The sequence below is a fragment of the Malassezia restricta genome, chromosome I (genome assembly GCF_003290485.1).
Source record: "Malassezia restricta chromosome I, complete sequence".
NCBI classification, from domain to species: Eukaryota; Fungi; Basidiomycota; class Malasseziomycetes; order Malasseziales; family Malasseziaceae; genus Malassezia; species Malassezia restricta.
In genome coordinates, this window is record NC_040193.1 from 285,222 (window position 1) to 311,187 (window position 25,966).

Genomic DNA, 25,966 nt, shown 5'->3' on the forward strand with positions numbered 1-25,966 from the left:
TCTTGCCGCATCTCAACGACATGGACCTCCCGACAGAAAGGTCGCAGCGTGTCCATCATGAGTGGTCGCTGCGATATGTCGGCCTGCTATTTATCATTGCTTTTCTTCGTACGATGGCCTACGTTGAAGTATTCCTGACCGACAAATTGCGTCCGAAAGTGAAGGATGATGTCAAAGTCACCAAGATTTGGTTCCCCTCTCGAGAGAAGGGCCGGTATATTAAGGCATTTATCTACGAGCCAGTTAGCATGCCAACAGGTCCAAGGCCTGTAAATATAAATGTCCATGGATCAGGTTTTTGCTCCGCTGCCTTCTTTGGCAACTCGCGTTGGTTCAACTATTGTGTAGCTTCCAAGCTGCAATGCTATGTTATTGATACGGACTACCGCAAGGCCCCAGAGCACCCTTGCCCCTTACCTGTTCGGGACATCGAAGATGCTGTTCAATGGGTACTCCAGCATCCGGAAAAGTTTGACGTGGATCGCATTTCGATGACGGGTTTCAGCGCAGGTGGGAACCTAGCCTTATCCGCCGCTAGTGCTTTTGGACCCGAGAAAATCAAGGCCTTAGTGTCCTACTATGCGCCTTTGGATGGATCTGCTGCAGGCGCACCTGTTGGTGACGCCAACGGTCATCCTCCAAAGAGTCCATTCCGCAGCGGCGTCATCCTGGACTCGTTCGTCTTCTCTGTTTTCTATGCCGCTTACGTTCCTCCTCAATGCGATCCAGGTCACCCTAACCTCTCCGTTATCAACATTCCACTCGAAAAGCTTCCGGATCATCTGTTTCTGATTACAGGCGACGCCGACTCTTTGGCCACTGAGTCCATCCGGTTCTATGATAACATCATGGAGAATGGTTCCCGGGACCAGAAATACCACAGCCGGCTCCTGATTGTGCCGAATGAAGCGCATGCATTTGATGAACAACCCAAGCATCCCGAGTCGGTGCATTGGCGTGACAAGGCATACCAGCAGTCCGTGGACGTGATTCGCTCTGCATGGTACCCGGATGACGGGGAGCCTAGCAACCCACCTGTCGCCAAGCCTGCTCCGAAGGCAATCATTTCTTTCGTTACGCAACAGTCCGCTGGGGCAAAGGACTCCTCCAAGCCTGCGCCAGCGATTCGTGCGTAGCTCACCACATAAACCGCTGCGTCCCTGGTTCATGCGCCCAAGTAAAGGGGTATCCAATAAAAAGAGTCATCGTCAAGGCATTCACCATCATGTAAAAGACCCATTCTATTATCTCTTGCTTTCGCGTGGTGGTTGGCATGTATAATCGCATCATTAGATAGGGCAAGATCAGGTAGCGTGGCTCGATTAATGGTGATGGAACAAGTGTGAGACACGTTGCGAGAAGCCAACCGAGAATCCAAAGGCCGCTCTGTTTTTTCGAGAGTATGCGCACGAATGACATGGCACTGAACACGTACACAGGTACGAGGGCATATCGGGTCCATAAACGTGCATTAATGATGCGTCGCCATACGTAAAAGGTATAATGACGGTTATCGGCGAGCAGAAATGGATGCACGATAGTGCCGTAACGTACGGCCAAGACGCCCATAGTCAGCAGTACAACGCTCACCATTGCATGCACTTTTCCCCAACGCATGGGTACTAAAAAGAAAATGAGAGGCCACCCAAATGTCAGGGCGAATCCAAAAAAGTAGCCCACTTGCGCTAGATGCAGCGCCACCTGATGGTGACTTTTATCGCCTAATACAATGGCTCCATCGTTCCACTGAATGAACAGCATAAATGCAGGGAAGATGGGCACGTAGGGTGACACGGTACGTATGATGCGCATCCATACAGAGCGCTGGACCAATAAAGTTGTTATAGGTGGCGTTATCCGAGGAGAAACTCCAGCAACGCGTTGACATTCTCGAAGTGCGGCCACACCCATGATAAATAATACCCAAACAATGTTGGTCTGACGAAAGAAGAGCGCAGCAGAACCCCATAGTGAAGCTTGTACATGATGTTTCCGTTCCATAGCACCAACAGACGCGATAATGGCGATTACACTCAGCACGTCAGTGTAATACAAGAATCCAAAAAACCAGAGGGGAGGAAGAGAGGCACAGATGTAAGGGACGAAGCCAGGATCTGAGCATCCCCGCGCTCGTAAGACCCCCATACATAGTAGTGGCAGGCTCAATAAGGCTAAAACGTTCGTAGAACGAATGGCCATAACATCATCACATGCACGGAAAAAACCTAACACTTGCATGAAGGGACGCAGCGCGAGTGTGACCAAATACGGCCCTGGTGGGGTAGTGAGCATTGGGTCCCACTTATTCCATTGTCCCTGGCAATACCGAATAAACTGGGGTGTATGAAAAATTTCATCCTGCCTGTAAGTCAAACACTCATACCATATAAGGCTCTTTCAAATGCTGATTTACCAAGACACTAGTGCCAATAGTCGTGGCAACATGCCACGCAAACGCGAAAGCCATACCAGGAACGGACAAAGATGCTGACCAGGTGGAGATCTGCGTAGGTCAGTGCTCTTTGGCGAGTATTTGGGAATTTGGACGTATTTCTGCCCCAGCCCTTATCGGATGCCCTAAGCGTTGATATTGGTCACCTCTACGGGGTCTTTTGCTACAAGTATGGTTTTTGAGCTCAGTGGTCCGTAAATGGACCATAGCATAGGATTTGTACAATTCAAAATTAGCTCAATCGCATGTTTCGACAGGGACAGATTCACCTTGTGAAGCCTCCGTCCTTGACTAGCACAGGGAAATGAAGCTATAAAAACATCGTATAATGTAGCACAGCTACTGAAACTTGCGGTTGAGGATAGCTGAAAATAATAACTTCTGTACCAGCGAGCAGCGACGCAGTACGTGCCGTCATCGTAGAATCAAACGGTTCCTGAGCACCTTTTTCGAAGAATCCAACTCCAAGTTAAGGCGCAACAGCATTGCGACCGCTCTGCTCAGCCCGCTTACACATAACAAGGTGTGAGTCGGATTTCCTGTGTATGATATTGAGGCTTGGCTGTTCCTTCATCCTAGGATCAAAAATGCTGCATGATGACAAACATAGGCGACTATTGCGTAGCATGCTGACAAGAGGTGCTTGGATCATTTTCACATCTAAACAAGCATTCCAATCATAGTACCTGAAGCGTTTGTAGAGCCGACCAATCATCACCATCGGGCATTGACGACATGAAGAGGATCCGTGAAGGGTCTATTCTCTAGAATCTCGGCTTGAGGGCATACCATAACCAGGACGTAGAAGAAAACTTGTGTGAACGAGATGTAGATCATCGATCTCACTCTTGCGAGACGCAGCAATCCCAGCCCAGGCAGTTCAGGCACCGAAAACGATTTTCGCGGGGAACTACCTGGAAACAGATATGATAGTGAGCATGCTTTTCTTACAACGTGTAATTCATCGAAAAATATGCTAAACTCTACCAAGGTAGTCGTGATGGCCCGTCGAGAAAGGAGGCGCTAGGAGAGCCGCTCTGCATGAAATGGCGTTTGATGGCCCATGCCATCTGGCGTTTCCACAGTTCAATCAGGACGTGCATATGTGTGGAGGAACGAAGACTTATCGTGGAATCGAGGGAAAAAGGTTTGACCGTCTGACACGTACTCTTTTTTTCTCCCTGGCGTGCGCACTAACATTGTTGTGATCGTTCCCAAAGCTGGGGTCATTTTCAATTGTTTCATCCAAAAATTTCGTTGGTGAATGCGTGTATAATCAAATATTATGGAAGAAGGCGGACTGTTCGATGAGCAGCCACACGCATATGAAGCAGCTAAGGATGCTGCAGCCCTAGCATCGCTGAAAGCCATGCAAGAATTGAGTGCAGCCGGTATATTAAGCATTAGGGACTTTGCATTTTCTGAAGATGACCAGAGACATCGCGGGTTTGGCTCTGTGCTTCCTTCTCAGGCCAAGGAGGAACAGTGCATGTACATTGCTCTGTATGACTTTCAAGCGGAGGCGGATAATGAACTGAGTGTGGAAGCGGGCATGCCAGTCCAGATCCTTGCACTATTGACCGATGGATGGGTCTTAGCCCGGCAAGTTGACCATCCTGAACACACTGGATTGATACCATATACCTATCTACAGCCAATCGGTTAAAGTTCACGACGCACGAGAACACGCAACGGTTAAGCATCTTTTTCGTGGGTTCCTTCGCGTGAAGTAGGTTGTTTAGCCAATTTCATCGCATTCATGTCGTTCTTTATGCGAAGCACGTCCGGGTTGGAGTTGGGCACGGCATGTGCTGTTTGGTACAAAAAACGTAAAAGGGGCTCGTACATGCTGGTGGGTGGCAGTTTTCCTATCCGGCGACTGTGTCGCATAATCCATGTGTATTCTTCCAATGCGATAGCGCGTATCTCCTTGGTCGTTTCCAGATGCTCGTGCGTGTGTCGCCTTTGGTATGTAACGTGTTGTGCAAGAAGCAACATGAACCTCATGGCCACTGTCTCTGGCACCTGCCATCCCCGAAAAATGCACGAAAGCTTGCACAGATGGAAGACGCGAAGCATGAGGAGCATGTTTCCTGCACGTACAGCAAGACACATAGCCAAGATATAAAATTGAGAGTGGTGCATGAACGGGATCCTCTCACGAGGTCGATTGTTACGCAATTCGGGGTACATGCGTAACACAACGCTTGTCGCGCGGAAACCGTTCGCCCATCTTCTGTTTTTCATTCGTGTGTGCGCGATATGCTGTATTAAAGCGTAGGCGCGATATGAATTATTGTCGCTGATGGCACAATCCAAATGCGCCAAGAGACGCTCTTGCCTCATTTTTTCGGTGTCGTCTTGCGTGCTCGGCTCTCTCCACGACATCCCGATCTCGGCTGAAATGCCGCCCATTTTTGCGTCTCGTAGTCGTGTCGATTTTTGAAGCAAGATATTACCCGTCACAAGACCAGGTGCCACCGAAGGACTCCGCTTCTGTATCATATGATCCAGTACCATCTGACACCACGTGCGTTTTTTGATGATATACAAAGTATAATATAAAAGTACATTGTATGCGCGTTCTGTAAGGACAGGCGTAAAGTGCGTCATTCGATCCAGGCGGCAGGAGCGCTTTGGACCTGTTTGGTGTGATGTTTCCGACACAGCGCGGCCACAAGGTAGATGATTGATGAATCCTTCCAGGACCGAAGCAATCCGCTTTCGGAAGTGATTGGAGCACGCTGATTCATGCTGCAATTTGGTAAATGTCGTCAACAGCTTAATGAGCCAAGTAATATCTTCTTTGTGGGTGGGAACGAGGGGCAAGTAATTGTACTCCAGAAGTTCGCCAAGACGCACAAGTGCATCTGCATACTGATAGTAGAGTGACCGTGATGCACAGAAATGCCCTTCCATGGGCGCTGGTTTCAGTTGAATCACACGTTTTACCAGTAACATTTGAATCATGAGCGTGTGCATCAACGCGCGGGATGGCGGCGTCGTGTCATGGTGCCAGCTCTGCTTGATGAAATCAGACAGAAAAAATGTGGCTTCCGACAGCTTATTCTGAAGTACGAGCTTTCGAAAAAACCAGGTCATATCTTGGACCCGGGGTCTTCCTAGGACTTGAACAGCACGCCAGGTATCTTGTGTAGGCTTGTTGATAGTATCCTGGTTCTTTTCAATGTGGTATGTGAGAACACGAATACCTTCGTTGCATACACGCACGCGCGTGCTTTCGTCGATGGGCTGCGATTTATCCGTAAGCTCAGCCAATGTACAAAACACTTCACATGCCGCACTCGGAGTCATCCTCTGCATGGCATCAAGGTAAAAATGAACCAATTGGTTCCAAAGATCTTTCGATACAGTGGGAATATTTTGCAAAACGAGCGCCAGCGCATTCATATTTGAGATGAGGGTATGTGTATGAACGGCTTGGCTCGTCGCCTCTTGATCCATCTCGAGCGGATCAAGGCATGCGTGCATATTCATATTTGACTGCTTATCATATGCGATACATGTCGTATGAATAGATGCATGCAAGCTCGGTGGATATGGTACTCTCGACATGCACCAAGATCTGCGCTCCCATGTTCGCTGCTGGGCAGCGCGTGAAGGGAGACGGCGCGGCGAGGCTGTACGCGGCACATACCGTAAGAAAGGTATATGTCGGCTGCGCATCATGAAGATATTGGGGTATACTGCCGTGACCCTCTCAAACGTTTCGTTTGTGAAGGTGGTTGCCTAGCGCCGTCTTCTAGTTATGATGCGACAAGTTCGCACACACTTGGAAGTGTTCAGACGCCTATGGATGAGTGGCATATTGATTTGTCAGCAGTCCTCATTTACACGTTTTATGCCTACTAGGGACCCCTGGGACCCTCGGATGAGTACGCTGCGGCGCATGCCTTTTGTTCTTCAGCCTTTTCCTTTTAGCAGGTATGTTTGTGCTTCCCTCTAGTGTCCATCGTTTTGGGATGACACATTTCGCCATGGCTCGAGCTCTTTACAAGAGCAAAGACTCTGTGCAGCCAATCAGTCATAGTTACTCTGACCTTTTGCATCACACTAGGACACGCGTACTGACACCACAGAGCTATCTACTCCTCCGGCGATAGGTATGCAGTTACATATTCTGTAATTCTATGCTACTTCTACAAAAGCACGCGCCACAATCAGCCCTGAAGCGCCTGCCGTAATCTGCAGCGCCTGATTGGCCTCAATGAAGAATACACGTCCGGTATGAACCTCTGCCTTCTTGCCGTTGACAGTGTATGTGCCACTGCCTTCTGTCGCGATAATGATCGAAGGACCATCTAAGGCTCTATGATCAGAGCATGCGCCTGGAGCGAGTGTCGTTAAAAGCACAGCGAATTCGGGGATGGGTGGGTTGTATATGACGGTGCCCTTCCGGCTGTCACCATCCCAAACAGGCGCATCGAGACGCTGTGCAGCAGCGTCCTTGCTTTCATACGTCAACATATCCACAAGCACCTCGACGTCGCGTGCCTTGGGCGTGAGTCCAGCCCGCACGACATTGTCGGAGGCGGCCATACATTCGAGAATATGGCCCGAGAGGTATGCATGTGGCTCATCGGCACCCAGGAACATGGCTTGTCCTCGCTCCAGATGCACGACGTTTAAGAAGAACGTACACAGTACACCAACATCCTTCGGGTACTGCTGATTCAAACGCACAATAAGCGCACGCACCTCCTCTGATACCTCGTCCGTTCCGCGCTCATAGCGCTCAGCCAAGCTCGATACAGCTGGTTCGTACACCTGTGGATCCGCACGCATCAATGCACCGAACACAAGCTTGATGGTGTCGCGTACACATGCCTTTTCATCACCGCGAGACTGTGCGTCCACGGCCTCTTGCAAGCGCTTGTCCATGACCCCATCTGCACCCAACACGGTACGGAGCTCGGGCACTCGTGTGACAAAGTCGCGCACTTCTTTGACTGGGCGGAAACCGCAGAAACCCTCAAAGGCCTGTATGGCAATGGCCATTTCAGGCTTGTGATTGTCGTCCTTGTACATTGTGGGCTTTTGCTGGTGAAGCTGCTCGGCCAGGGCCTTGTCTGGATGCGCTTGAATGGAAAGCGCCTTATTGATAGATAGCACCTTAAACAAGAAAGGCAATGCACCACATGAGTTGTCCGCGCCGAATCGCTTCACAATATTCGATCCAAGTAGACTGTGGTCGTTGCGTAGGATGTCGTTCAGAGATACTTGCGAGCCATCCGTCTGGATCACGCGGGACGGCACATTAGGGTGTGTGCCCATCCACAACTCAGCATATGGCTTGTTTGCCTCACGTTGGAAGTGGAGCTCTGGAGTGCTCTCAGCAAAATCAGCAACCAAGCTGTTCGGAGCACCACCAGGTACGCCCCATTCGTACGACTGCACACCTGGAATCAACGTCCACATCGTGCTTGGTAACTCTCGACAAGTGGACCGTTCGCCTTTTTCGGAATGACCTGTGGAGTTTTTATTCAATTTTACACGGATCTATCGACCACTATGCCACGCCCCACGCACGTGTGGGTAATAGGGCGCGAGCCGTTTACACATTAACGGCCACGCGGAGCTCCATATCCGCGATACGGCAGCGCTCCATAGCCAGTCTGGTTCTGGCCATACGCTGAACCGTACGCTGATCCAGCATAAGGGCCGGCACCGTAGGGGCTGCTTCCATAAGCACTAGCGCCATAAGGGCCGGCGCCATAAGGACCGCCTCCATAAGGACCACCTCCATAAGGACCACCTCCATAAGGACCGCCTCCATAGGGCCCGCCTCCATAGGGTCCGCCTCCATAGGGTCCGCCTCCATAGGGTCCGCCTCCATAGGGGCCAGTGCCGTAAGGACCTCCACCATGAGGACCGCCTCCGTACGGACCGGCACCATACGGACCAGCGCCGTAAGCACCGCCTCCATACGGACCAGCACCATAGGGACCACTACCATAAGCAGCCCCATAAGGACCGCCTCCATAGGGCCCGCCTCCATAAGGCCCTCCTCCATAGGGACCCGCGCCATAAGGACTCTGGCTCGGAGGTCTTGCATCGCGGCCATACAATACACCTTGGTCATTCCACCCATCTCTACGACCACGGCCTCGTCCGCCGCCCTGGCCACGTCCACCACGCCGAATCCAGTCTTGGTCAGCTGGCGTAAGACGTCGAGACGGCATCCGCACACCTTGCAAGAGCACGCTTCGGTGAGGTACACGTTGTTCAGGAAACTCGTAGTGCGCCGAGATACTGCGATCGTGTGGGATATCTTGCATATCCGGCAAAGAGTGCAAGGGCGAGTAGTATGTAGCACCTGGTACACATGTTGTATCAGCTGCAAGGCTGCCAGCCATCTGTGGAATGCGCGCCGTATCAATATGTACAGCGCGTTTGTCACTTCGCTTGGCATAGAGCTGACTCAGTGTGGGGTATAAGTCGGCATCATCGCTCACAAAAAGTACATTACGTCCAAACGAGTTTCGACGCACTTCTTCATCCGTTAACTGGTCGTATCGTTTATGCAATGCATCCAACAATCGCTTCTCGTCGATAAATGGCAAGAGAGCTACGCCCTGCCATGCCATTTTTTTGCCATTCATGTCGACCAAAAACTCGGCCGGGTAGAAATCAAGGATCTCTGACTCTGGGTCGGTCATGAGCCACTGGAACGGCTTTGGCAAGTTGTTCTTGCTTGCTGCGGGTAGCACACCCATGAGCTGTTCAAAAGGTCGGAAAGGCTCGCCTTTTTCAAAGGTAATCTGCATCGTGTGCATGTCGGTAAAGTCGGCCGCAAAAGGCGCGTAATGGTATGGATAATACCACTTCCACGACGGACAGCCCTGATAGTAGTATGCGAGGACCCAGCACAGTCCTTCCACGTACGCCTGGACGACCTCACGGCGAAACTTGGTATCTGACAGCTCGACACCAAACTTTTGCCGGTAGTAGCGCTCACGATACCCTGGCTCCCACAGCTTGACTGTGTCTTGGTACTCGACCGTGCCGTCCGCATTGATTTTGCGCTCGAGCATCTTGGTCTCAGGCGGCACTTCTTCGTCGTCATCATCCTCTTCGGCCTTGATAGAATCGTCTCCTAAGACATCCTCTTCCTTGACAGGGGCGGATTCTTCAGGGTCTGCCTTGATACGTTTACTCTCCTTCTCTACCGGGGAAGACGTGCGTTTTATACCTTGACCTTGCGACAATTCCATTTTCAGCTGCTCAGCGGCACTAATATTTGCCATGCGAATCTGAGCACGGTTCTTGACCACGTCGGCATTGTCTCCATCTAGCATGATGGGACCCTTGTTCCGAGAGCCTGGCACACTTTTACTGGGTCCAATCGTTGGTGGTGCCACAGGTCGCGGTGGTATCACTTTGGCATGTCCAACGTAGGTAGTGTCGCCATGTTGCGCTTCGCTGTAGTTAGACGTGTGCCGGCGCTTGTTGGCCTCCTGCCGATCTTCGACCTCTTTGCGCTTGCGGAAAATATCATCTTCTGCCTGTGCCAAGCCATCAAGAATGAACTGCGCATTGGCCAATTCGACCTTGCCATTGTTCGTCACATATCCACTCATGTTTGGCAGTTCACGCTTCCAGATTTTGAGCAGCGTATCAATCGCACCTTCGCGGATCTCAAGACTAGGTAGATGGGGTAAAAAGTCGTTGCCCACGAAAAAGATCAAGAACACCCAGTCGTCAATGGCCCGCTCCAAATCAAAGGCAAATGGAATGCCCGGCGTCTGTAATTCCACGTTCAAGTATTCACGTAGAGTCGGCACGTCCAAGAATATAAAAGGTTTTTTCTGCAGAGGCTTGGCATCCTCTTTACGTGCTTCGCCACGGCAGTGGGCAGCAATGTGTCCTTTTTGGCCGCATCGATGGCATCCGCGGTGCTTGGCATCCTGAGCAAATACATCCTCACGGAGCACCTTGAAGTGCGGTTCATGCGTTGCAAGTGAGAGCATGATCAGGTCGGCATCGAGTCCGTAGATGACATGGCGCATATTTGGGTCATGATTTGGGTCACTGCGCTTTCTGCGAATATAGTCCATAATCTTGTGCTCGCCTTCTCCGGGCACACTGGCATCGGAAAGTACGACACACAAGTTCTTCCATCCAGGATCGGTATTCAACTTGTGAGCAATCCAGTATCGCAGCGATGAAGCCAACAGATCCATAAAAGGTGTACCTGGAGTGATGACGTTCGAGTCCCATGACTTTTGGATAGCCTCTTCTTCACCTGCGAGCCCTTTTTTCTTGCGTTCTTCCAACTCTTGCTCACGCTGTTCGTGTAAGATTTTAGCGTCCTGGGCGGACCGAAAGCGACGCGAGCGCTGCTGATTCATTTTTGCACGCGGTGCCACCCCGTCGATCGCAAGCATCAGAAACTTTCGCGGCCTGATCATGTTGATGACGCGGTCCGTGTACTTGAACACTTCGATCATCATGTCCTCCTCCGTTTCCGGCGGAGGCTTGCCTTCAGGATGCGTACATGGATGCACGATGCCGTTCATATCTAGATACAAACAGTCATATTCCTCCCCATTCGGATTGGGCCGCGATATGTCGATGGGAATGTCAACCATGTGGCCGTCAGGGCCAGGCATGTGCCCTGGCTCTTCTTCCTCAACACTCTGCACGATCTTTGGGTACTTTTTTGACAGCCATCGAAACAATGCTGGCACACCCTAGCACAGTCAGCTTCACTCACACGTACCATATTCTATGCGTGCGTCCTTGGCCGCGGTATGGAAAAAGATGCGGTGCACGCACATTTTCCTGTCGCCTTTGTACGCGATGGGCGCGATCAATAACATGTTTTGTGCCTTGTAGGACGACGCGAGACATCTGGGGTCGGCAGACAAGAGGAATAAATCCCTTGCATGCAGCATGGAGTGCGGGGCGAAGCCACGCCACAAGACCTTGCAACACAGCAAGGGATCAACGCAGGCTCGAATCTGTATGCATACATTGACCATGAACGGGTGTGGGGTGTAAATATCGAGCCGCCCGAGTCTGCCAAAAAGGCATGCAAGCCGTGGGACGAACGACAATCCCTGGAGACGTGGATTGAAAGCGGCGTGGATGACCAGGTATGCCATCACGTACTGACGTCGTAGATGATCCTGCATGTGCCTTTTACTTGTCCTGTATGCATAGAGAGTATACTGCTCTATCCAGGCCGGAGTGATCTGAGCGTTCGAGTACGTGACTATGGCCGTTTTTCTCACACGCAGCGATGCGCAGCCTTTGTCAATCGTCCTAACGGCATCGATTTTGACGATGCGCTTGCTGTGTTAGATGGGCGACTTGGCCCAGCATCTACCGGTCGAGCCCAAGCCGACTTTGCCCTGCTGCCCGGTGCCACGGACGTCACGGCGTACCCTGTCAGCGTATCGCGCTTTTCTCATACCAGCAGCGTGAGTCTATTGCTGGTACGTGCATCCGCTAAGCTAACCACACACAGCTCGACTCACTGGCTCACACATCCTCACGCATGTACTATGTGGGCTTTATTGGCAAGGCACTCGACCCCCGGTCGGATACGCTGCACCGGCACGACGTGCCGGCAGAGACGTCGGCCACACACAAAGTGGATGGCGTCGGAAGTTTTTTGGGGGCAGCAAGCACACCGAGTGTACGGTAGCGAATGATTACATCTCTGTAGGACACTAGGAACACTCACTAGTCTTCCGCTGCAGCTGCGGCCGCCTTCTCTGCGACAAGCTGTTGCAGCTTCTTTTGGCGCTGCAAGAAACTGGAGTCAGCGATGTGCTAACGTACTCTTGGTACTGGCACCTCTCGTATGTGTGGCTGCTGGTAAGTGCAAGCGTACGTACCGCTCGTTTTCGCATTCCCATGGCGCGTAAAACGTCTTCCGACGGCATTTGTTCAATGGGATCAACAGCCTTTCGTCAGGTATGCACAAATACGTACGCACTGCACGAGTCACGGTATCCGAGAGGGAGACGGGCAGCATTGGCTTCGGCGACAGAAGCAGTATGGTCCGTCATGGTCGTTAGGTCCGTCAGCGATTCGCTCCCAGGGACGCCTGGCCCTCCTTCCCTGGACGGCGGCCGTTTCGGCCGAAATGATTTGTGTCAGCACGTCGAGCGGCGCCTGCCGCTGGCCACTCCGCGTGCATTGACGACGACACACCTTGCACAGCTAGCCGTAGCCATGCTTCGTCCTACGCTCATTCGTGCTGCGCATGTACACAAACCGCTGATACGATTTCCGGACCGTCGTGCCCCCAAAAGTATGTGCCTCTCTGCGAGCGGTCCCAGCAACTAACACCTTTAGCTCCCCACGATCCCCAGCCGCATCCCAGCGCCCCCGAGGAGGTCGCGAAGAACTTTGACAACTTCCGCAAGATCCTTGAGACAGGTCCGCACTTTGATCCCGCCAAGCTCAAGCCATTCAGCCTCGAATCGAGTCAGCCGAAAGTGGGCGGCTCAGCATCTTCCAGTGCCAAGGCCGATGCTGTGGACACGCTCTTTGACCTGCCACCACGCTTCTGGAATACACCTTCGATGCGCATGTCTCCGGCCGAGATGGACGCTGTGCAGGTACGTGTCTATCTGAGACCAACTAACTATTCCAGTCCGGAGGTGCCAGTTTGTTTGACTAGATTCGTACAGAAATCGAGGTAGGTTACCTTCTCTCTTGTCGTAGATCAGTGCGTCGTGCATTCCTTCGTCCGAAGGGCAGAGGCGGACGGACAGAAGGCCATCGTGCCACCTCCACCCACCGGTTTCCCGCCGATTCCTCCGTGGGTGGCCAAAACGTCGTCGGATATGCCAAGCGCTGGGTCATCGAACTCGAACTACTATACCCCGTCAGAGCAGCCGAGTGCTATAGGAGTCACCAGATCACGTACGCTCTTCTTCCTCTCGATTCGTGACTCGATCGTGCCCAGCGGACATGGCAGCGGAGCCAGTGCACCCCTTCTAGGAGACAATGAGAATCACGTCTACTTTGACGCGGACAAGAGCACTATACCCATGCCTGCAGAGCTTCCTCCTTTCTGGGTCGATGCCACAGAGGATGCTGACTCTCTCTTGTCTGGCATGATACCCACATTGGCAGAACTGGATCGTTTGCACGCTCAACACCTCTTGCCCAGCTTCGCCGACAAGACACCTCTCAAGCGCCAGATCGAGGCGCTCACGAGCGGCATTACCAGCGAGTTTCGCCAAGCGTCACAGCTCGTGGCTAAACTTGCGGCGCAGACGACAGACGCGATGCGCTCTCAAAAACTTTCCAAATACGAAATGACCGCCGCACGCAATGCTCAAACGGCCCTAGCTACGCGCGTGCAGCAAATGTCAGCTATGTTTCGCCAAAAACAGTCACAGTATTTGCGCAAGCTACAGGGCATGGAAGTCAAGGAACGTGGTGACACTGCCATGTTTGATAGCGTAAAGAGCATGCAGGAAGACGTGGCCTTATCGGAGCAGTTGCAAGGCGAGCAGGAGATGCGTCTCGTCGACACAGACGACAGCGAAGCCATGTTCCACGAACGTGATCGCGAAATCACACAGATCGCGCGCTCTATTGGTGAACTGGCACAGCTATTCCAGGACCTGTCTGCTCTCGTGATTGAACAAGGCTCGATGCTGGATCGCATCGACTACCATATTGACTCCATGGCCATGAACATGCAGCACTCGTCCTCGGAGCTAAATAGGGCGTCCACTTACCAGGTGGGCGCAGGGCGACGGTCCATGATCCTGCTACTTCTACTATGCATTGCCCTGCTGGTCGCCATCCTGATCATCCGCCCCTTTTTCCGGTAATTCTTCACCATTGTACACTGAGTCCATCGGTACTTGAAGCCACTGCATGAAACGTTGTGTGCAAATCGCCATGCGGGAACCGCCGCACCATATCCGACGCCCGCTCATCCCATGTATTGAGCCACGAACGCAACGAGCCACGCGCCGCGTCCTCCAGCAACGCGGATGCCGACTCTACGGATACCTTCCGGTTTTCGTCGTTCCAGTAGGCATCTTCCACGTGCTGTACCCAGCGACGATCCGTACCTTGCCAGCCCTGAACTGTGCTGTTTTGCGCCTCCGTCTCGATGGCATGGGCCCAATCTTCAGGTGGTCTTAGCTGGCCGCCGCCATTGACACACCCACCTGGGCATGCCATCACCTCAACATAGTCGTAGGGATGTTGCTGATCAGCCGTCACCATGCTGCGCATCCGTCCGCGACCGCGCGAGCTTTTGGCGCCTGTTTCGCGCTGCACCTTGCGGACCAAATTCTGAATGTTGCGGAAGCCGTAGCAGGTGGCGCCTTTGAAAATCACCGTGCCGTCCGGCGCGCGCAGCGTGTACTCGGTATAATCGGATGATCGTATCGTACGGAGCTCCACAAGTGGCTGGGTATCGGGATGTGCCTGGGTCCACGACACGTAGGCGTCTAGCAGTACAGCGAACAGGTAGCCACCGCTGCTGGAGCCTGGTTCAGGTGGCCATGTCAACGATGTCTGTTCTGCCTTTGCACTCACATCTACATCGATCGTGAGGTCGTACAGTTCGCCTGTCGTTAACACACAATCGACCTCCTTGGACGCCTGCCCTGGTTCCTGCCTTGCAGCTTCGAGCTTTTTGTCATAGCATGGCATCACAGCCACATGGTATACATATTGGGCGTTTTCGTCAGACATATCGCGTCCGCGGCATTGCGGACCCCAGACGCGCTTGGCCAACAATCCGGCGAGCTGCTGAGGCGATTTCGTGGTAGCCACGTACGGGAGCAGCTCAGCATGTGCTTTTTCAGCATAGCATACCCATCCGGGGCATGCGCTAGCGAGCATCGGAAGCTTCGGTGCATCTTTGGTGCCGTGCCAGCGTGCTTGGTATCGTGTGCGAAATTCACGCACCGTTTCCATGAGCGACATGTGACGAGCCAATGCCATATCCTGGACAACATCGAAGCCGATAGAGCGCAGAGAGCGCGTCACACGATCCCACACGGCGTGCATCGGTAGCGCCATGCGTGCTTGAAGTGATGCCATGGTCTGTGAGCTAATGCTAGCCACGAAAATGCGGTCATCTTTTCGTTGCAGCTCCTTGCGTACCTCATCCAGGCTTTGCACACCAATCAAGACAGTTTCTGCACTTGTGACGCAGCCGCTACACGCAAGACAGTCATTCAACGAGATCTGCGCCGTTTCCAGCTGCGTGCGCGCGCGAGGTGCGCCAACGGGTGCTTCGACATAAACACCATCCTCCATGGAAATCGTCGACTCAGGCGCACCACTTGCACTCTGTGGCGCTTCTACAGGCTTGATGCATGCTTGAGACGGACCTAGATAGTCGTTCAGGTCTGTCAATGTGAGCGCGCCTGAGAACGCCATCGTGGTCGGTGGCGTTCTTCCAGGCCCTCCACTTGCCCCGGCGTAAAAAAAAATCGAGGCCTGCCTCGCTGGGTCGCCGTTTTTCTACCGCCATGCGTCAGCTCAAGTTTCACGAGCGAAAGCTGCTCAAGAAGCACGACTTTTTGCAATGGCGCAATGAACACAACATTCGTGAGATCCAGGTCATGCGAAGATACCATATTCAAGATCGCGACGACTATCACAAATACAACGTACTTGTCGGGAAAACACGGCAATTGGCGCTGCGTCTCTCGACGCTGCCCGCCACGGATTCCTTCCGCGCTCAGCATGAATCCATGCTGCTGAACAAGCTGTATGATATGGGCTTGCTCGATACGGGCGCAAAAATGAGTGACATCATGGAACGCCTGAATGTCAGCGCTTTTTGTCGACGACGTCTGCCTGTGGTCATGGTGCGCCTTCATATGAGTGAGAGTGTGTCGCAAGCCGTCAAATACGTCGAACAAGGCCATGTACGCGTGGGACCTGACACGATCAATGATCCTGCTTTCCTCGTGACTCGATCAATGGAGGACTTTGTAACGTGGGTGGATACGTCCAAGATTCGGCGTGCGATTGCGAACTACAACGACGAGCTCGACGACTTCGATTTGCTATGAGGCAGCTATATGCGGTTTCCACATACCGCTTCTATGTCTGCCACTTCCTTTGGTGCATCTGCACTAAGGATGATATTGTCATCATACCCCACGGCCACGTCGTCTTCCACTCGCATACCGAGGCCTCGGAATGCCTCCGGGTACATGGGATCATCAGGCACGTACAAGCCCGGTTCGATAGTAAGCACCATACCTTCCTCAAGTCGTGTAGCTCGCTCGACTGTGCTCGTGTCGTGCAAATCAATGCCGAGCCAGTGCCCGATGTAATGCGGATAGAGGATACGCTCGAGCGATCCAAAGCTCAAATGGAAGCCCAAGTCACGCAGCTCTGCGCTGAGCATCTCGACACTGCGACGATGAAGGCCTGCTAGGGTATAACCTTGCCTCGATGTGGCGAGCGCCGTGCAGCCCTTGAGCGTACGCAGCAGCGCCTCGTACAGGTCACGCTGCGCTGACGTAAATCGACCGTCGCTAGACGTCGGCATCGTTCGTGTAATGTCTGACGCATAGCCACGAAATTCGCACCCTGCATCCACCGACATGACATCATGCTCGCCCATGACGCCATCGTTGCGCACATAGTGAATCATGAGTCCATGTCGGCCAGAAGCAAACACAGGGACATAGGCCTGGCGCTCGGCACCGCGGCGCGCGCATTCATACTCGAACAGCGCCTGGGCTTCAGCTTCTTGCATGCCCGGATGGACCGCACGCATCACTTTGGACATGGCCTGGCCGCTAATGGCGCCGGCGTGTCGCATCACCTGCAGCTCGTTTTTACTTTTCCGACTGCGAAGAACATCCATTTCGCGCTGAAGAGAGTGGGTATTTCGCCTGTCGCTGAAGAGCTTGACCACGTTGTCAAAATCGGTTTTGCGAACAAACAGATCGTAGCCCGAAGGCGACGAAGGCGCCAGAAACTCATGGATACTAAATCGAGGCGTTCTCTGGCTGATGCGCGGTGTAGACACTTGAGCCGGCAAATCCACATAGAGCTGATCAGCATTTGCGACAGCCGTTTTGAAGAATTGAAGCATTATGGCAGGATCGTTTGGCAGCGCCTCATCCGCGCCAAAAATGCGGGTGGCCCCGTCCATGCCACAGCTGGGGCCATCCCACACCTCTTTATGTGCCTGGCGCGGCTCGACAAACATCGTCATTTTATACCCACGCTCGCCGTGCCCGGTTTTCTCCAGCACCAAGGCCGCATCGGGTTCTTGCATACCAGTGAGGTACCAAAAGTTGGATTCTTGACGGAACTTGTAAAAGATATTGCGTGACATGTACTTTATGCGTCCGCCCATCAGCACGACCACCGAATTAGGTGGCAAGCGGTCCATCAGAGCGCGACGCCGATTCTCATACTCAGTCGCTGGGATGCCCGGTGTGAGATGGTCGAACGCGACACCACCGCCATCAACGGGGTTCGTGCCCATGCGAAAGTCAATAGGAAAAAGATGTGGGTGCGTATGAGGCAGTGGCTGTCCACATGCCGGAGGCCGACTCGCGCTAGACAGCGTACGCACACCACGCCTCAGCGCATATCGCCAAGTACGCATCATCGAAGCACACCCTCTTCTTCCTCCCCCGAGCTAGGGCCACCCTCGTTCACGTGATCCAACGCGTGCGAGAAAGGCCTCAAGGGCCATCCACACGCGACGTAACATCGGCCACACAGACCATGGCTGCTGTGGAACCGCGCGCGATGCAGACGCCCAAAAAGCTTAGATCACCGCTAAAATCTTCTGTGCATACACAGAATTCCATGGCGGGAACACGCACGCCCAGCACCTCCAGTCTGGCGCGATCTACCGAGCAAGGCGTATCGAACGAGCCGATTCAAACCTTTCTGCGCATCCGACCACCCCTGTCTGAGCCTGACAATGAATCGTGTATCGATGTCCTTTCAGATACACAGGTCGTGATGCATGTGCCTTCAGATACCCAATTGTCGAAATCCCGCTCACGCAGCACGACTGCTGCGCCCATCAAGTACACATTTTCTCGCGTATTCGCGCCTTTACCGCACGGAACCCAGAATCATGCTCAGGCGCAGCAAGACTTTTTTACCGCCACTACGCTGCCTTTAGTTGAAGACGTACTAGCAGGGAAAAACAGTCTCGTATTTACGTACGGGGTCACGAACTCCGGTAAGACGTACACGGTCCAGGGTCCTCATCGTCGTGGCGAAGCTGGGATTTTGCCTCGCGCTATTGATGTCATCTTCAACAGTATTGCAGGCCGTGAATGTACCAAAGCTGTCCGGCCAGTAGGGCTCACCGGCGTACATCCAGGCATCTCCGATCCAAGTCAAAGTTTACTCGCGAGTCGCTCTCGGACAAAGTTGAAGACAAACCATCGCACCATGATGACTCCGACCTCTGCAAGAGACGCTGAAGGAGCCGTGGATATGGACCCGACTAGTGTCGAAGTAAACCCAGACTATCGCTACAGCGTGTGGGTCAGCTACGTGGAAGTGTATAATGAGAAACTGTATGATTTGCTCGAGTCGCCGACCCAGTCGCTGCTAACGCGGCCTGATCGAAGCGATAATGAGTCCACAACGCCAGCACCTACGCGTCGACCCCTGCTATTGAAAAGTGAAGCGGAAAGTGGTGGTAAATTCGTGAGTGGGCTCAAAGAAATCAAGGTATCATCTATCCTCGAAGCCCGCGAACTCATCCGCTGCGGCATGGAAAATCGCTCTGTCTTTGGTACTATGGCGAATCGCTCAAGCTCGCGCTCGCATAGTGTGTTTACGATCAAAATCCTGCGAGAACATACTGGAGTGGATGTGCCTTTGAACGACGTAGCAGGTCTGTCGCGCAAGTATTCTGTGTCACGCCTGAGTATCGTCGACTTGGCAGGCAGCGAGCGCATCTCTAACACAGATATCTCGTCAGGGCCACGTCTAAAGGAAGCTGGGAGCATCAACAAGAGCCTTATGTGCCTCGGACAATGTCTGGAAACCATGCGCAAAAACCAAACTCGAGCCGGCATCAGTCCATCCATCCCAGACAGACTGTCCTCCAGCTCTGGGCTTCATGATGCGCAGCGGAAACGCCGTCAAAGCATCGTACCATTTCGTCACTCCAAGCTTACGGAATTGTTCCAATCTTTCTTTATGGGAGATGGTAAAGTTCGTATGATTGTGAATCTCAATCCCACTGGCACTGGCTTCGAAGAGAACGCGAATGTGATGCGATTTAGTGCCATGGCGAAGGAAGTGGGCATTCATGTCACATCATCAGCCGCTCCAGCGTCCGATGTATCGTCCTCTTTCGTCCACGACACGAGCGTTGTAGAAATGTCACATGTCAGCGACGACGAAGATGACGACGAAGAACAAGATGAATTTGTCAACATGCTCTTGGCAGAGAACCAGCGCCTGCGCCTGCAGTGCGAACGTGCCGAAAGCGCGTGCCGGATCGTCGAAGAGACTGTCCGCAGCGAAATGGGACAACATCTTGCTGCTACTCTGCAAAAAATGCAGCGATATTATGAGCATCAACTTCAGGCGGAAATAGATGCCAGCGATGCCTTTATGGACCGCAAAATCGACCTGTTTACCCGCCTAACACAAGCTGTCCATGATGAGCCTGTATCAGCCAATTCCAACGTCACGACAGAAGATAACATCATGATACCCCCGAACCGCATTTTATCCGAGTCCCGCAATCACATCAACTATACATCTGAGCCGAGTACTGATTCAACGGCTCAGCGCACATCTCCCAGGCCCAAACATGCACCCACAAGAACATCTATATCGGCTGAGGAATCGCAAGATGCTGTCTACCTATCAGAACCATCTAGCCCATCAAAGCGGTACCGGAAACTTTGTCAGAAAACTGCCATTCACACTGATGAAATGGACATGATCGCTCAGGATCTTAATGCATAGACTTTTTTACCGCCTTGCGTGCGCCGTGCGCTTCTTGAATGTGGAGTTTTAGATGCGCCGCTTATCCTGACATGGAAAAAAATTCATTTTTCATCTTGCCTGCCATAAGCATGAGTGAATCGAGAGATCTCACAAACAAAGAGCAGCGCATGGCACGCAAGGCCCAAAGGCAGAAAGAAAGAGAAGAAAATACAAATAAAAGTAAAAAGCGATCCTGCCTTGACGAAGAAGAGAAAGGGCAAGACAGCGTAGACTCCAACCAGACTGATGATTCCAGGGTGGAGCACAGAGAGCACGAGAGCGACGGCGAAGTTGAAGCCATATCTCACAAAGAGCAAAGAAAGCGCCGCAAGATGGAAAAGTATATGTCGCAGCATTCGGAAGGAGATGTAAATACGAGGCCGTCTAAACCACAGCGCAGTCCGTATAGTGTGTGGATTGGCAACTTGGCTTTTTCTACGTCCGTCGAAGAACTAACGGAATGGCTCCAGGAACAGGGCATAGAAGGAATCAGTCGCGTGCATATGATATCTGGTGTGCGCAGGGAGGAACATAATAGGGGCTTTGCATATGTTGACTTACCATCTCAAGACCAAGTCGAGCGATGCATTGCTTTGTCTGAGTCTGAGCTAAAAGGGCGGAATCTGCTCATTAAAGGAGGTACAGACTTTCGTGGACGTCCAGGTCTCGATCCTAAGGCGGCTGAACTGGGAAGTGACGCGAATCATGGTCGGACAGGGCTCAGCAAGACAGCACAGCGTATTCTACGGAGCCAGAAAAATCCACCCGCTCCCACCCTGTTTCTCGGTAACTTGAGCTTCGAAACAAAGGAATCAGACATTTACGACCTTTTAGAAGGATCTGCACAGAAAAGATACGAAGAGACAGCCACATCGGACGAGTCAGGCGTTTCTGCTAGTGCCGGTATTCGCAAGATCCGCATGGGTACGTTTGAAGACTCGGGCAAATGCAAAGGATTCGCATTCGTCGACTTCGACTCGGCATCTCTCGCCACAAAGGCCCTCATCGAGCCCCGCAACGGCCGCTTATTAGGCCGGCTACTTCAAATCGAATTTGCTAGTAGCGACGCTGTGCGACGCGGTGCTTCCAAGGACCTTTTGCCCGACTATGTACCTGAACGCCGGCGCAGACGCTCAAGATCTACCTTCAATGATGAAGATACAAAGGAGAACGCCTTGGAAGAGCAAGACTATGATGCAGCTCAAGAAGACAATCATACGGCACCGCGGCGTCCAGGGGCCTCGAGGGCGCCGCGCCGCGTTCGCCCAGGTGCCGCTAACGCATCCGCACCACGACAAAACTATGGCATTGTCCCTTCAGAGGGCAAGCGGACTACCTTTGAGTAAATCTCGTTGATCTTGACGTTTGGTGGAACGCCATGTCTTTTCTCTTAAGAGGATTCTAGTGCATACCGCTGCGAATCCAACTAGTAGTCATGTTCGCCACGCCCAAGGCCAAGAGTTCATCCAGCTCTATCACTTGTTTGCCCCACCTTCCTCCAATGAGAGTTCGCCGTTGTGCGTAATGCCGTAATCGTAAATGTCTTCCAGGTTGTCTTACGTCAGATAGTTTAAGCGGCGCTGGTAGCGCCATTCTGTCTTGGGCATTTGCAAATCATCAAAGCGTGAGGCATTCCCACCTAGCTGTGCGAGGTACATGCCACTATCTGCGAAGCTTGCCGGTGCTCTCGCACGTTACACGAATGAACTGTCGAGTGCGGTTACGGCTTTTGCGCCGATGCAATGTGGGGCAGTGCCATTGGAATCGTGCCTGACTGAGAAGGAGTCAGCCACTTCGTATACCCGTCATGCACCTGCATCGATACATTTTAACCCAGAGGCGAAAGCTAGTGAAGAGCAAACTATACTAGCACCGAGATCTATATTACAGCGAAGGTACTCTGTAAATTTAGGCTCTTTATTCTCCAAGGTTCATAAAGAGCCCGTGAAACAGCGTCGCAAATCAATTGCGACTTTGTTCCCGGATAAAATTAAGCAAACCACATTAGGAGCTGTGTCTATCAGTCATAACCAAAAAATTTCGAAGGAAGAACTGGCACTAATTACTCAAGTCTCGCCAGATGCGAATATCGACTTCATCCTCAAAGAGTATCAATCCTTGCCGCTACATGTAAAGAGTACTGCTGGTGCGTACAAGCTCTTATCAAACATCTTGTCAAGTCACAGGTCGTGCGTAGATGTTGATGCACTATATGAAATGTACCTAAGCTTGAAGCACTATGGCCCATCACCCGACGGTGCTATTTATGCTATTCTCGTTGATCAGCTGTGTCAACGCGATCTGGAGCTGGTCAGACATCACGGGAGTTCCTATGGCAAGGACTATTTTGAGCTCGCGCTACAGGTTGTTTGCGATGGATTCTATTCACGACACCTTTTCAATTCTAGTGGTCCTTTCAACCAACTATTTCGCTGCATGATACCTCGCGGTTGTATTGATAAGGCCATCTACGTTCTTTCGATTATGGAAAGCTGTATTGGAAGCGTTAAGGACGCGGAATCTTTCTCTTTATTGATACAGATTTTCAGCAGTGACACCGTGCCTACGTTTCCGGGTCAGTCTTTAGAAGACAGGCAGCGCCATTGCCTCTATGCATGCATTCAAATTTTCCAGTCGTTTGAGAATATTGCTTCCATTTTGGCACAAAAAGAGCCACGTTGCATGGAATTCAGCGAGAAAAAATGCGTGTCTGTTTGGCTCTCAATGATCGATGCCTACTTTTTGCTGGGCGACGTATTTGGAGCAGTGGCTCTTTTTGAGAGGATGATGGCAGCACACTTCCAGGATTGTTCTATTCCTCCATTGGACGAGCAAGTTGTAAGTCATATGGTGACTGGTTTTGTGCATGTAGGTGATTGCCGTTCAGCGATTCAATGGCTCCGCCACCTCGATGCATCTCACATGCCAGCACCTAGCTCTGAGGCACTCGAAAATATCGTACGTGCGGCTCTTGAGGATGAACCGACCCAAGTTGTTACTTCGCTTCGTGATATTGCTCAGATTCTCTTGTCTCGAAATGTGCTCGACGAAAACCTCTACGACGCTGCATCACTATGTGTGACCAATTTTGCCGAAAGACTTGGTATGCGCATAGTCCAAGAGTCTTTGAATGCTTCAGATTTGGCGTCTTGCTACAAAGCAATGGAGGAACTGGCTGAGCGCCTCTTTCAACTCTATGACGCATCACATATTCTTGTTACGCCAGAACAGACCAAGCCTGTATCTGCTGTTTTGAACCTTGCAGCCCAAAAATCCCTGCATGGACATGCTGAACACGCAAGTGCACTATTTAGACTTTGCATGCTGGCATTGCGCTTCGGCGATCCATCCTCACCGGCTATTGTGAGTCTCTTATGCGATGCATGTCATTTGCCAATGGCTATTGCTGATGCGGCCGCTTCTGCACCACACCGACTAAGTGATGCTTGTGTACGGCTTATTGCTTTCTCGACCCTTGTTCTTCCAGCTTTGGAAGGTTTGTCAGGCTCACTCGTTGCAACAACGCAGTCAGCTGTTGTGCGGCAGTACGAGGCAGCGAGCCGAGACTTGAACAATAATTTGGCTCCTTTGGATCTAGATGAAACGGCATGGAAGCGGATTGTGGATGCATTTTGCTCGGCTGAGCAGAGCAGTCCGTCTGCTTTTCCAGGTCCAGATGGATATACAGGCCTTGGCAAGCTTCTAAGCGAGCTGTCACGTCTACCTCATCGCCCGCAATTAAACGTGGATAATATTACAGCTATGCTTACAGAAAAGTATGGGCCCGATGGCGCTTCTGTGACCCATGGATGGACAAACCCTTCATCAAAGTCTTCTCACGCATCATTTCCCTCTCGGAAAAAGTTTTCTAATTCCCAAAGCAATACCCTTGTACGAAAGACACCTCATCCTGACACTGTGCGACACTTGTATGTGGAAGGGCTCCTTTCACCTGATCTACCTGTGATCAAGAGTCTGGACCATTCGCTTTCACATGATATCCAGAACCAGTGCCGCTCACATGGCAGCCAATTAGATGTCTCGGCTGTCCACAATCGACTCATGGCCAGTGTCGCCCAGGGCTTGTATCCAACGCCGAGCTCATTGGGTTCCATGATCAATGTAATGGGGCGCAATGGTCAGGTGGACCGCATTGATGAGCTGTATAAGCTAGGCCTCCATGCTCTAACATTTAAGCATTGCGATATGCAATGGCGCATTTGGCAGTGGACGCACTTGGAAGACTGTATGATGACTGCTTTGTCTCATGCCACGCTAGAAGATCGTGCCAATATTCATCGGCTACGCATCATCGCCCTTGGTAAAGCCCCCAGTGCGAGTGCCTATGCAGCGCTAATTGCTACCATTCAAGAGCGCACAGACGACGCTGTTGTGGCTGAAGAACTTTTTAATGAATCACAAAAATTAGGAGTACGTCCCAATACCTATTTGTACAACACGATTATATCCAAGCTTTCTCGTGCACGCAAAGCCGAACAAGCTCTGCGTCTGTTTGACGAAATGCAAAAATCCAATTTGCGACCAAGCAGCGTGACGTATGGTGCCGCCATCAATGCCTGCGTTCGAACTGGCGATGAGTCGCGTGCAACGCAGCTGTTTGCCGAGATGGAGTCCCAACCCATGTTTCAACCACGAGTGCCACCTTACAATACCATGATCCAGTACTATGTACATTCTGTGAGGAACCGAGATAAAGCGCTGCTCTACTACGAAAAAATGCAACACGCGGGTGTTCGCCCTAGTGCACACACGTACAAGCTGCTCCTAGATGCTTGGGGTACGATCGAACCTATTCAGCCTGAGCGTCAACAGGCTCTCTTTGCGCGCCTATCGGCGGATCGTCTGGTCGGCGCACAGGGTACGCATTGGGCATCACTTATTCATACGCAAGGCGTCGTTCTTCGTGATTTAGATCAAGCCAAAGAAATATTCGACTCGATCGCCGACCGTGCGCCTACTGTTCCTCGAGGTAAATCATTCACGTCTACTGTGCCTGACGCAGTCGTGTACGAGGCCTTGTTTGCTGTTTTCGTTGCTCATGGCCGGACGGATCTCATGCCGATATATTTGTCGCGTATGGTAAGTCAGGGTATCTGGCCAACCGCGTACATTGCAAATTTTCTTATTAAGGGATATGCGCAAGATGGGCCTATGGGTCTCGTTGAGGCCCGACGAGTATTTGACGCAATGATTGATCCTCCAGCTGGTATAGCGGCTTCTGGCAATCATTTGCCGCGGCATCATGGTGCAGGCGCACTTGGTATGCGCCGTGAGCGCGTAGCTATACGCTCTGACTCATCTAGTAATGAGTTGGATCGTGCTAATGTACTCGGAGCGCTGGTGAACCGTGAGCCAAGCACCTATGAAGCCATGATAGGCGCAGAGCTTGCATATGGTCATATTGACCGCGCCCAAAGAATTCTGACGCGGATGAAAGCGCGTGCATTCCCTGCCGCTTTGTTAAATCGTGCCCAGGCCATGTTTGATCGTGTATAGCTGCTTTGACGACGTTAATTCTCTTTGCCTGCCTGT

General features: G+C 52.0%; 16 protein-coding genes across 16 annotated transcripts; 9 read left to right on the forward strand and 7 right to left on the reverse strand.

The window, feature by feature from the left end:
* Positions 1 to 20: 20 nt before the first annotated feature.
* MRET_0176 (alpha/beta-hydrolase) lies at positions 21 to 1,136 on the forward strand (the record flags this gene model as incomplete). Its single annotated transcript, XM_027626803.1, has 1 exon — positions 21 to 1,136. The coding sequence occupies one exon, from the start codon at positions 21 to 23 to the stop codon at positions 1,134 to 1,136; it is 1,116 nt and encodes a 371-aa protein (XP_027482865.1).
* Position 1,137: 1 nt separating this feature from the next.
* MRET_0177 (alpha-1,2-glucosyltransferase) lies at positions 1,138 to 2,467 on the reverse strand (the record flags this gene model as incomplete). Its single annotated transcript, XM_027626804.1, has 2 exons — positions 1,138 to 2,358; positions 2,384 to 2,467. The coding sequence occupies 2 exons, from the start codon at positions 2,465 to 2,467 to the stop codon at positions 1,138 to 1,140; spliced, it is 1,305 nt and encodes a 434-aa protein (XP_027482864.1).
* A 1,270-nt stretch (positions 2,468 to 3,737) lies between these two features.
* On the forward strand, positions 3,738 to 4,118 carry MRET_0178 (tyrosine-protein kinase srms; the record flags this gene model as incomplete). The annotated part of the gene is made up of 1 exon (XM_027626805.1): positions 3,738 to 4,118. The coding sequence occupies one exon, from the start codon at positions 3,738 to 3,740 to the stop codon at positions 4,116 to 4,118; it is 381 nt and encodes a 126-aa protein (XP_027482861.1).
* Positions 4,119 to 4,147: 29 nt separating this feature from the next.
* MRET_0179 (uncharacterized protein) lies at positions 4,148 to 6,142 on the reverse strand (the record flags this gene model as incomplete). Its single annotated transcript, XM_027626806.1, has 1 exon — positions 4,148 to 6,142. One exon carries the CDS (start codon positions 6,140 to 6,142, stop codon positions 4,148 to 4,150), a length of 1,995 nt encoding a protein of 664 aa, XP_027482860.1.
* Positions 6,143 to 6,601: 459 nt separating this feature from the next.
* MRET_0180 (mannose-6-phosphate isomerase) lies at positions 6,602 to 7,891 on the reverse strand (the record flags this gene model as incomplete). The annotated part of the gene is made up of 1 exon (XM_027626807.1): positions 6,602 to 7,891. The coding sequence occupies one exon, from the start codon at positions 7,889 to 7,891 to the stop codon at positions 6,602 to 6,604; it is 1,290 nt and encodes a 429-aa protein (XP_027483176.1).
* Positions 7,892 to 8,034: 143 nt separating this feature from the next.
* On the reverse strand, positions 8,035 to 11,198 carry MRET_0181 (5'-3' exoribonuclease 2; the record flags this gene model as incomplete). Its single annotated transcript, XM_027626808.1, has 2 exons — positions 8,035 to 11,166; positions 11,196 to 11,198. 2 exons carry the CDS (start codon positions 11,196 to 11,198, stop codon positions 8,035 to 8,037), a joined length of 3,135 nt encoding a protein of 1,044 aa, XP_027483177.1.
* Positions 11,199 to 11,361: 163 nt separating this feature from the next.
* MRET_0182 (PITH domain protein) lies at positions 11,362 to 12,125 on the forward strand (the record flags this gene model as incomplete). The annotated part of the gene is made up of 4 exons (XM_027626809.1): positions 11,362 to 11,571; positions 11,599 to 11,682; positions 11,716 to 11,913; positions 11,946 to 12,125. The coding sequence occupies 4 exons, from the start codon at positions 11,362 to 11,364 to the stop codon at positions 12,123 to 12,125; spliced, it is 672 nt and encodes a 223-aa protein (XP_027483178.1).
* Positions 12,126 to 12,163: 38 nt separating this feature from the next.
* MRET_0183 (NADH dehydrogenase (ubiquinone) 1 beta subcomplex subunit 7) lies at positions 12,164 to 12,492 on the reverse strand (the record flags this gene model as incomplete). Its single annotated transcript, XM_027626810.1, has 4 exons — positions 12,164 to 12,236; positions 12,263 to 12,292; positions 12,319 to 12,387; positions 12,416 to 12,492. The coding sequence occupies 4 exons, from the start codon at positions 12,490 to 12,492 to the stop codon at positions 12,164 to 12,166; spliced, it is 249 nt and encodes an 82-aa protein (XP_027483179.1).
* Positions 12,493 to 12,658: 166 nt separating this feature from the next.
* On the forward strand, positions 12,659 to 13,109 carry MRET_0184 (small subunit ribosomal protein YMR-31; the record flags this gene model as incomplete). Its single annotated transcript, XM_027626811.1, has 3 exons — positions 12,659 to 12,737; positions 12,782 to 13,047; positions 13,083 to 13,109. 3 exons carry the CDS (start codon positions 12,659 to 12,661, stop codon positions 13,107 to 13,109), a joined length of 372 nt encoding a protein of 123 aa, XP_027483180.1.
* A 166-nt stretch (positions 13,110 to 13,275) lies between these two features.
* Positions 13,276 to 14,277, forward strand: MRET_0185 (syntaxin 16; the record flags this gene model as incomplete). Its single annotated transcript, XM_027626812.1, has 1 exon — positions 13,276 to 14,277. One exon carries the CDS (start codon positions 13,276 to 13,278, stop codon positions 14,275 to 14,277), a length of 1,002 nt encoding a protein of 333 aa, XP_027483181.1.
* Positions 14,278 to 14,281: 4 nt separating this feature from the next.
* On the reverse strand, positions 14,282 to 15,847 carry MRET_0186 (protein NAR1; the record flags this gene model as incomplete). The annotated part of the gene is made up of 1 exon (XM_027626813.1): positions 14,282 to 15,847. One exon carries the CDS (start codon positions 15,845 to 15,847, stop codon positions 14,282 to 14,284), a length of 1,566 nt encoding a protein of 521 aa, XP_027483182.1.
* A 92-nt stretch (positions 15,848 to 15,939) lies between these two features.
* MRET_0187 (U3 small nucleolar ribonucleoprotein IMP3) lies at positions 15,940 to 16,488 on the forward strand (the record flags this gene model as incomplete). Its single annotated transcript, XM_027626814.1, has 1 exon — positions 15,940 to 16,488. One exon carries the CDS (start codon positions 15,940 to 15,942, stop codon positions 16,486 to 16,488), a length of 549 nt encoding a protein of 182 aa, XP_027483183.1.
* Positions 16,489 to 16,493: 5 nt separating this feature from the next.
* Positions 16,494 to 18,050, reverse strand: MRET_0188 (intermediate cleaving peptidase 55; the record flags this gene model as incomplete). The annotated part of the gene is made up of 1 exon (XM_027626815.1): positions 16,494 to 18,050. One exon carries the CDS (start codon positions 18,048 to 18,050, stop codon positions 16,494 to 16,496), a length of 1,557 nt encoding a protein of 518 aa, XP_027483184.1.
* Positions 18,051 to 18,169: 119 nt separating this feature from the next.
* On the forward strand, positions 18,170 to 20,392 carry MRET_0189 (kinesin family member 20; the record flags this gene model as incomplete). Its single annotated transcript, XM_027626816.1, has 1 exon — positions 18,170 to 20,392. One exon carries the CDS (start codon positions 18,170 to 18,172, stop codon positions 20,390 to 20,392), a length of 2,223 nt encoding a protein of 740 aa, XP_027483185.1.
* Positions 20,393 to 20,502: 110 nt separating this feature from the next.
* On the forward strand, positions 20,503 to 21,759 carry MRET_0190 (RNA recognition motif domain protein; the record flags this gene model as incomplete). Its single annotated transcript, XM_027626817.1, has 1 exon — positions 20,503 to 21,759. The coding sequence occupies one exon, from the start codon at positions 20,503 to 20,505 to the stop codon at positions 21,757 to 21,759; it is 1,257 nt and encodes a 418-aa protein (XP_027483118.1).
* A 310-nt stretch (positions 21,760 to 22,069) lies between these two features.
* On the forward strand, positions 22,070 to 25,930 carry MRET_0191 (pentatricopeptide repeat protein; the record flags this gene model as incomplete). The annotated part of the gene is made up of 1 exon (XM_027626818.1): positions 22,070 to 25,930. The coding sequence occupies one exon, from the start codon at positions 22,070 to 22,072 to the stop codon at positions 25,928 to 25,930; it is 3,861 nt and encodes a 1,286-aa protein (XP_027483117.1).
* Between the last annotated feature and the right edge of the window lie 36 nt (positions 25,931 to 25,966).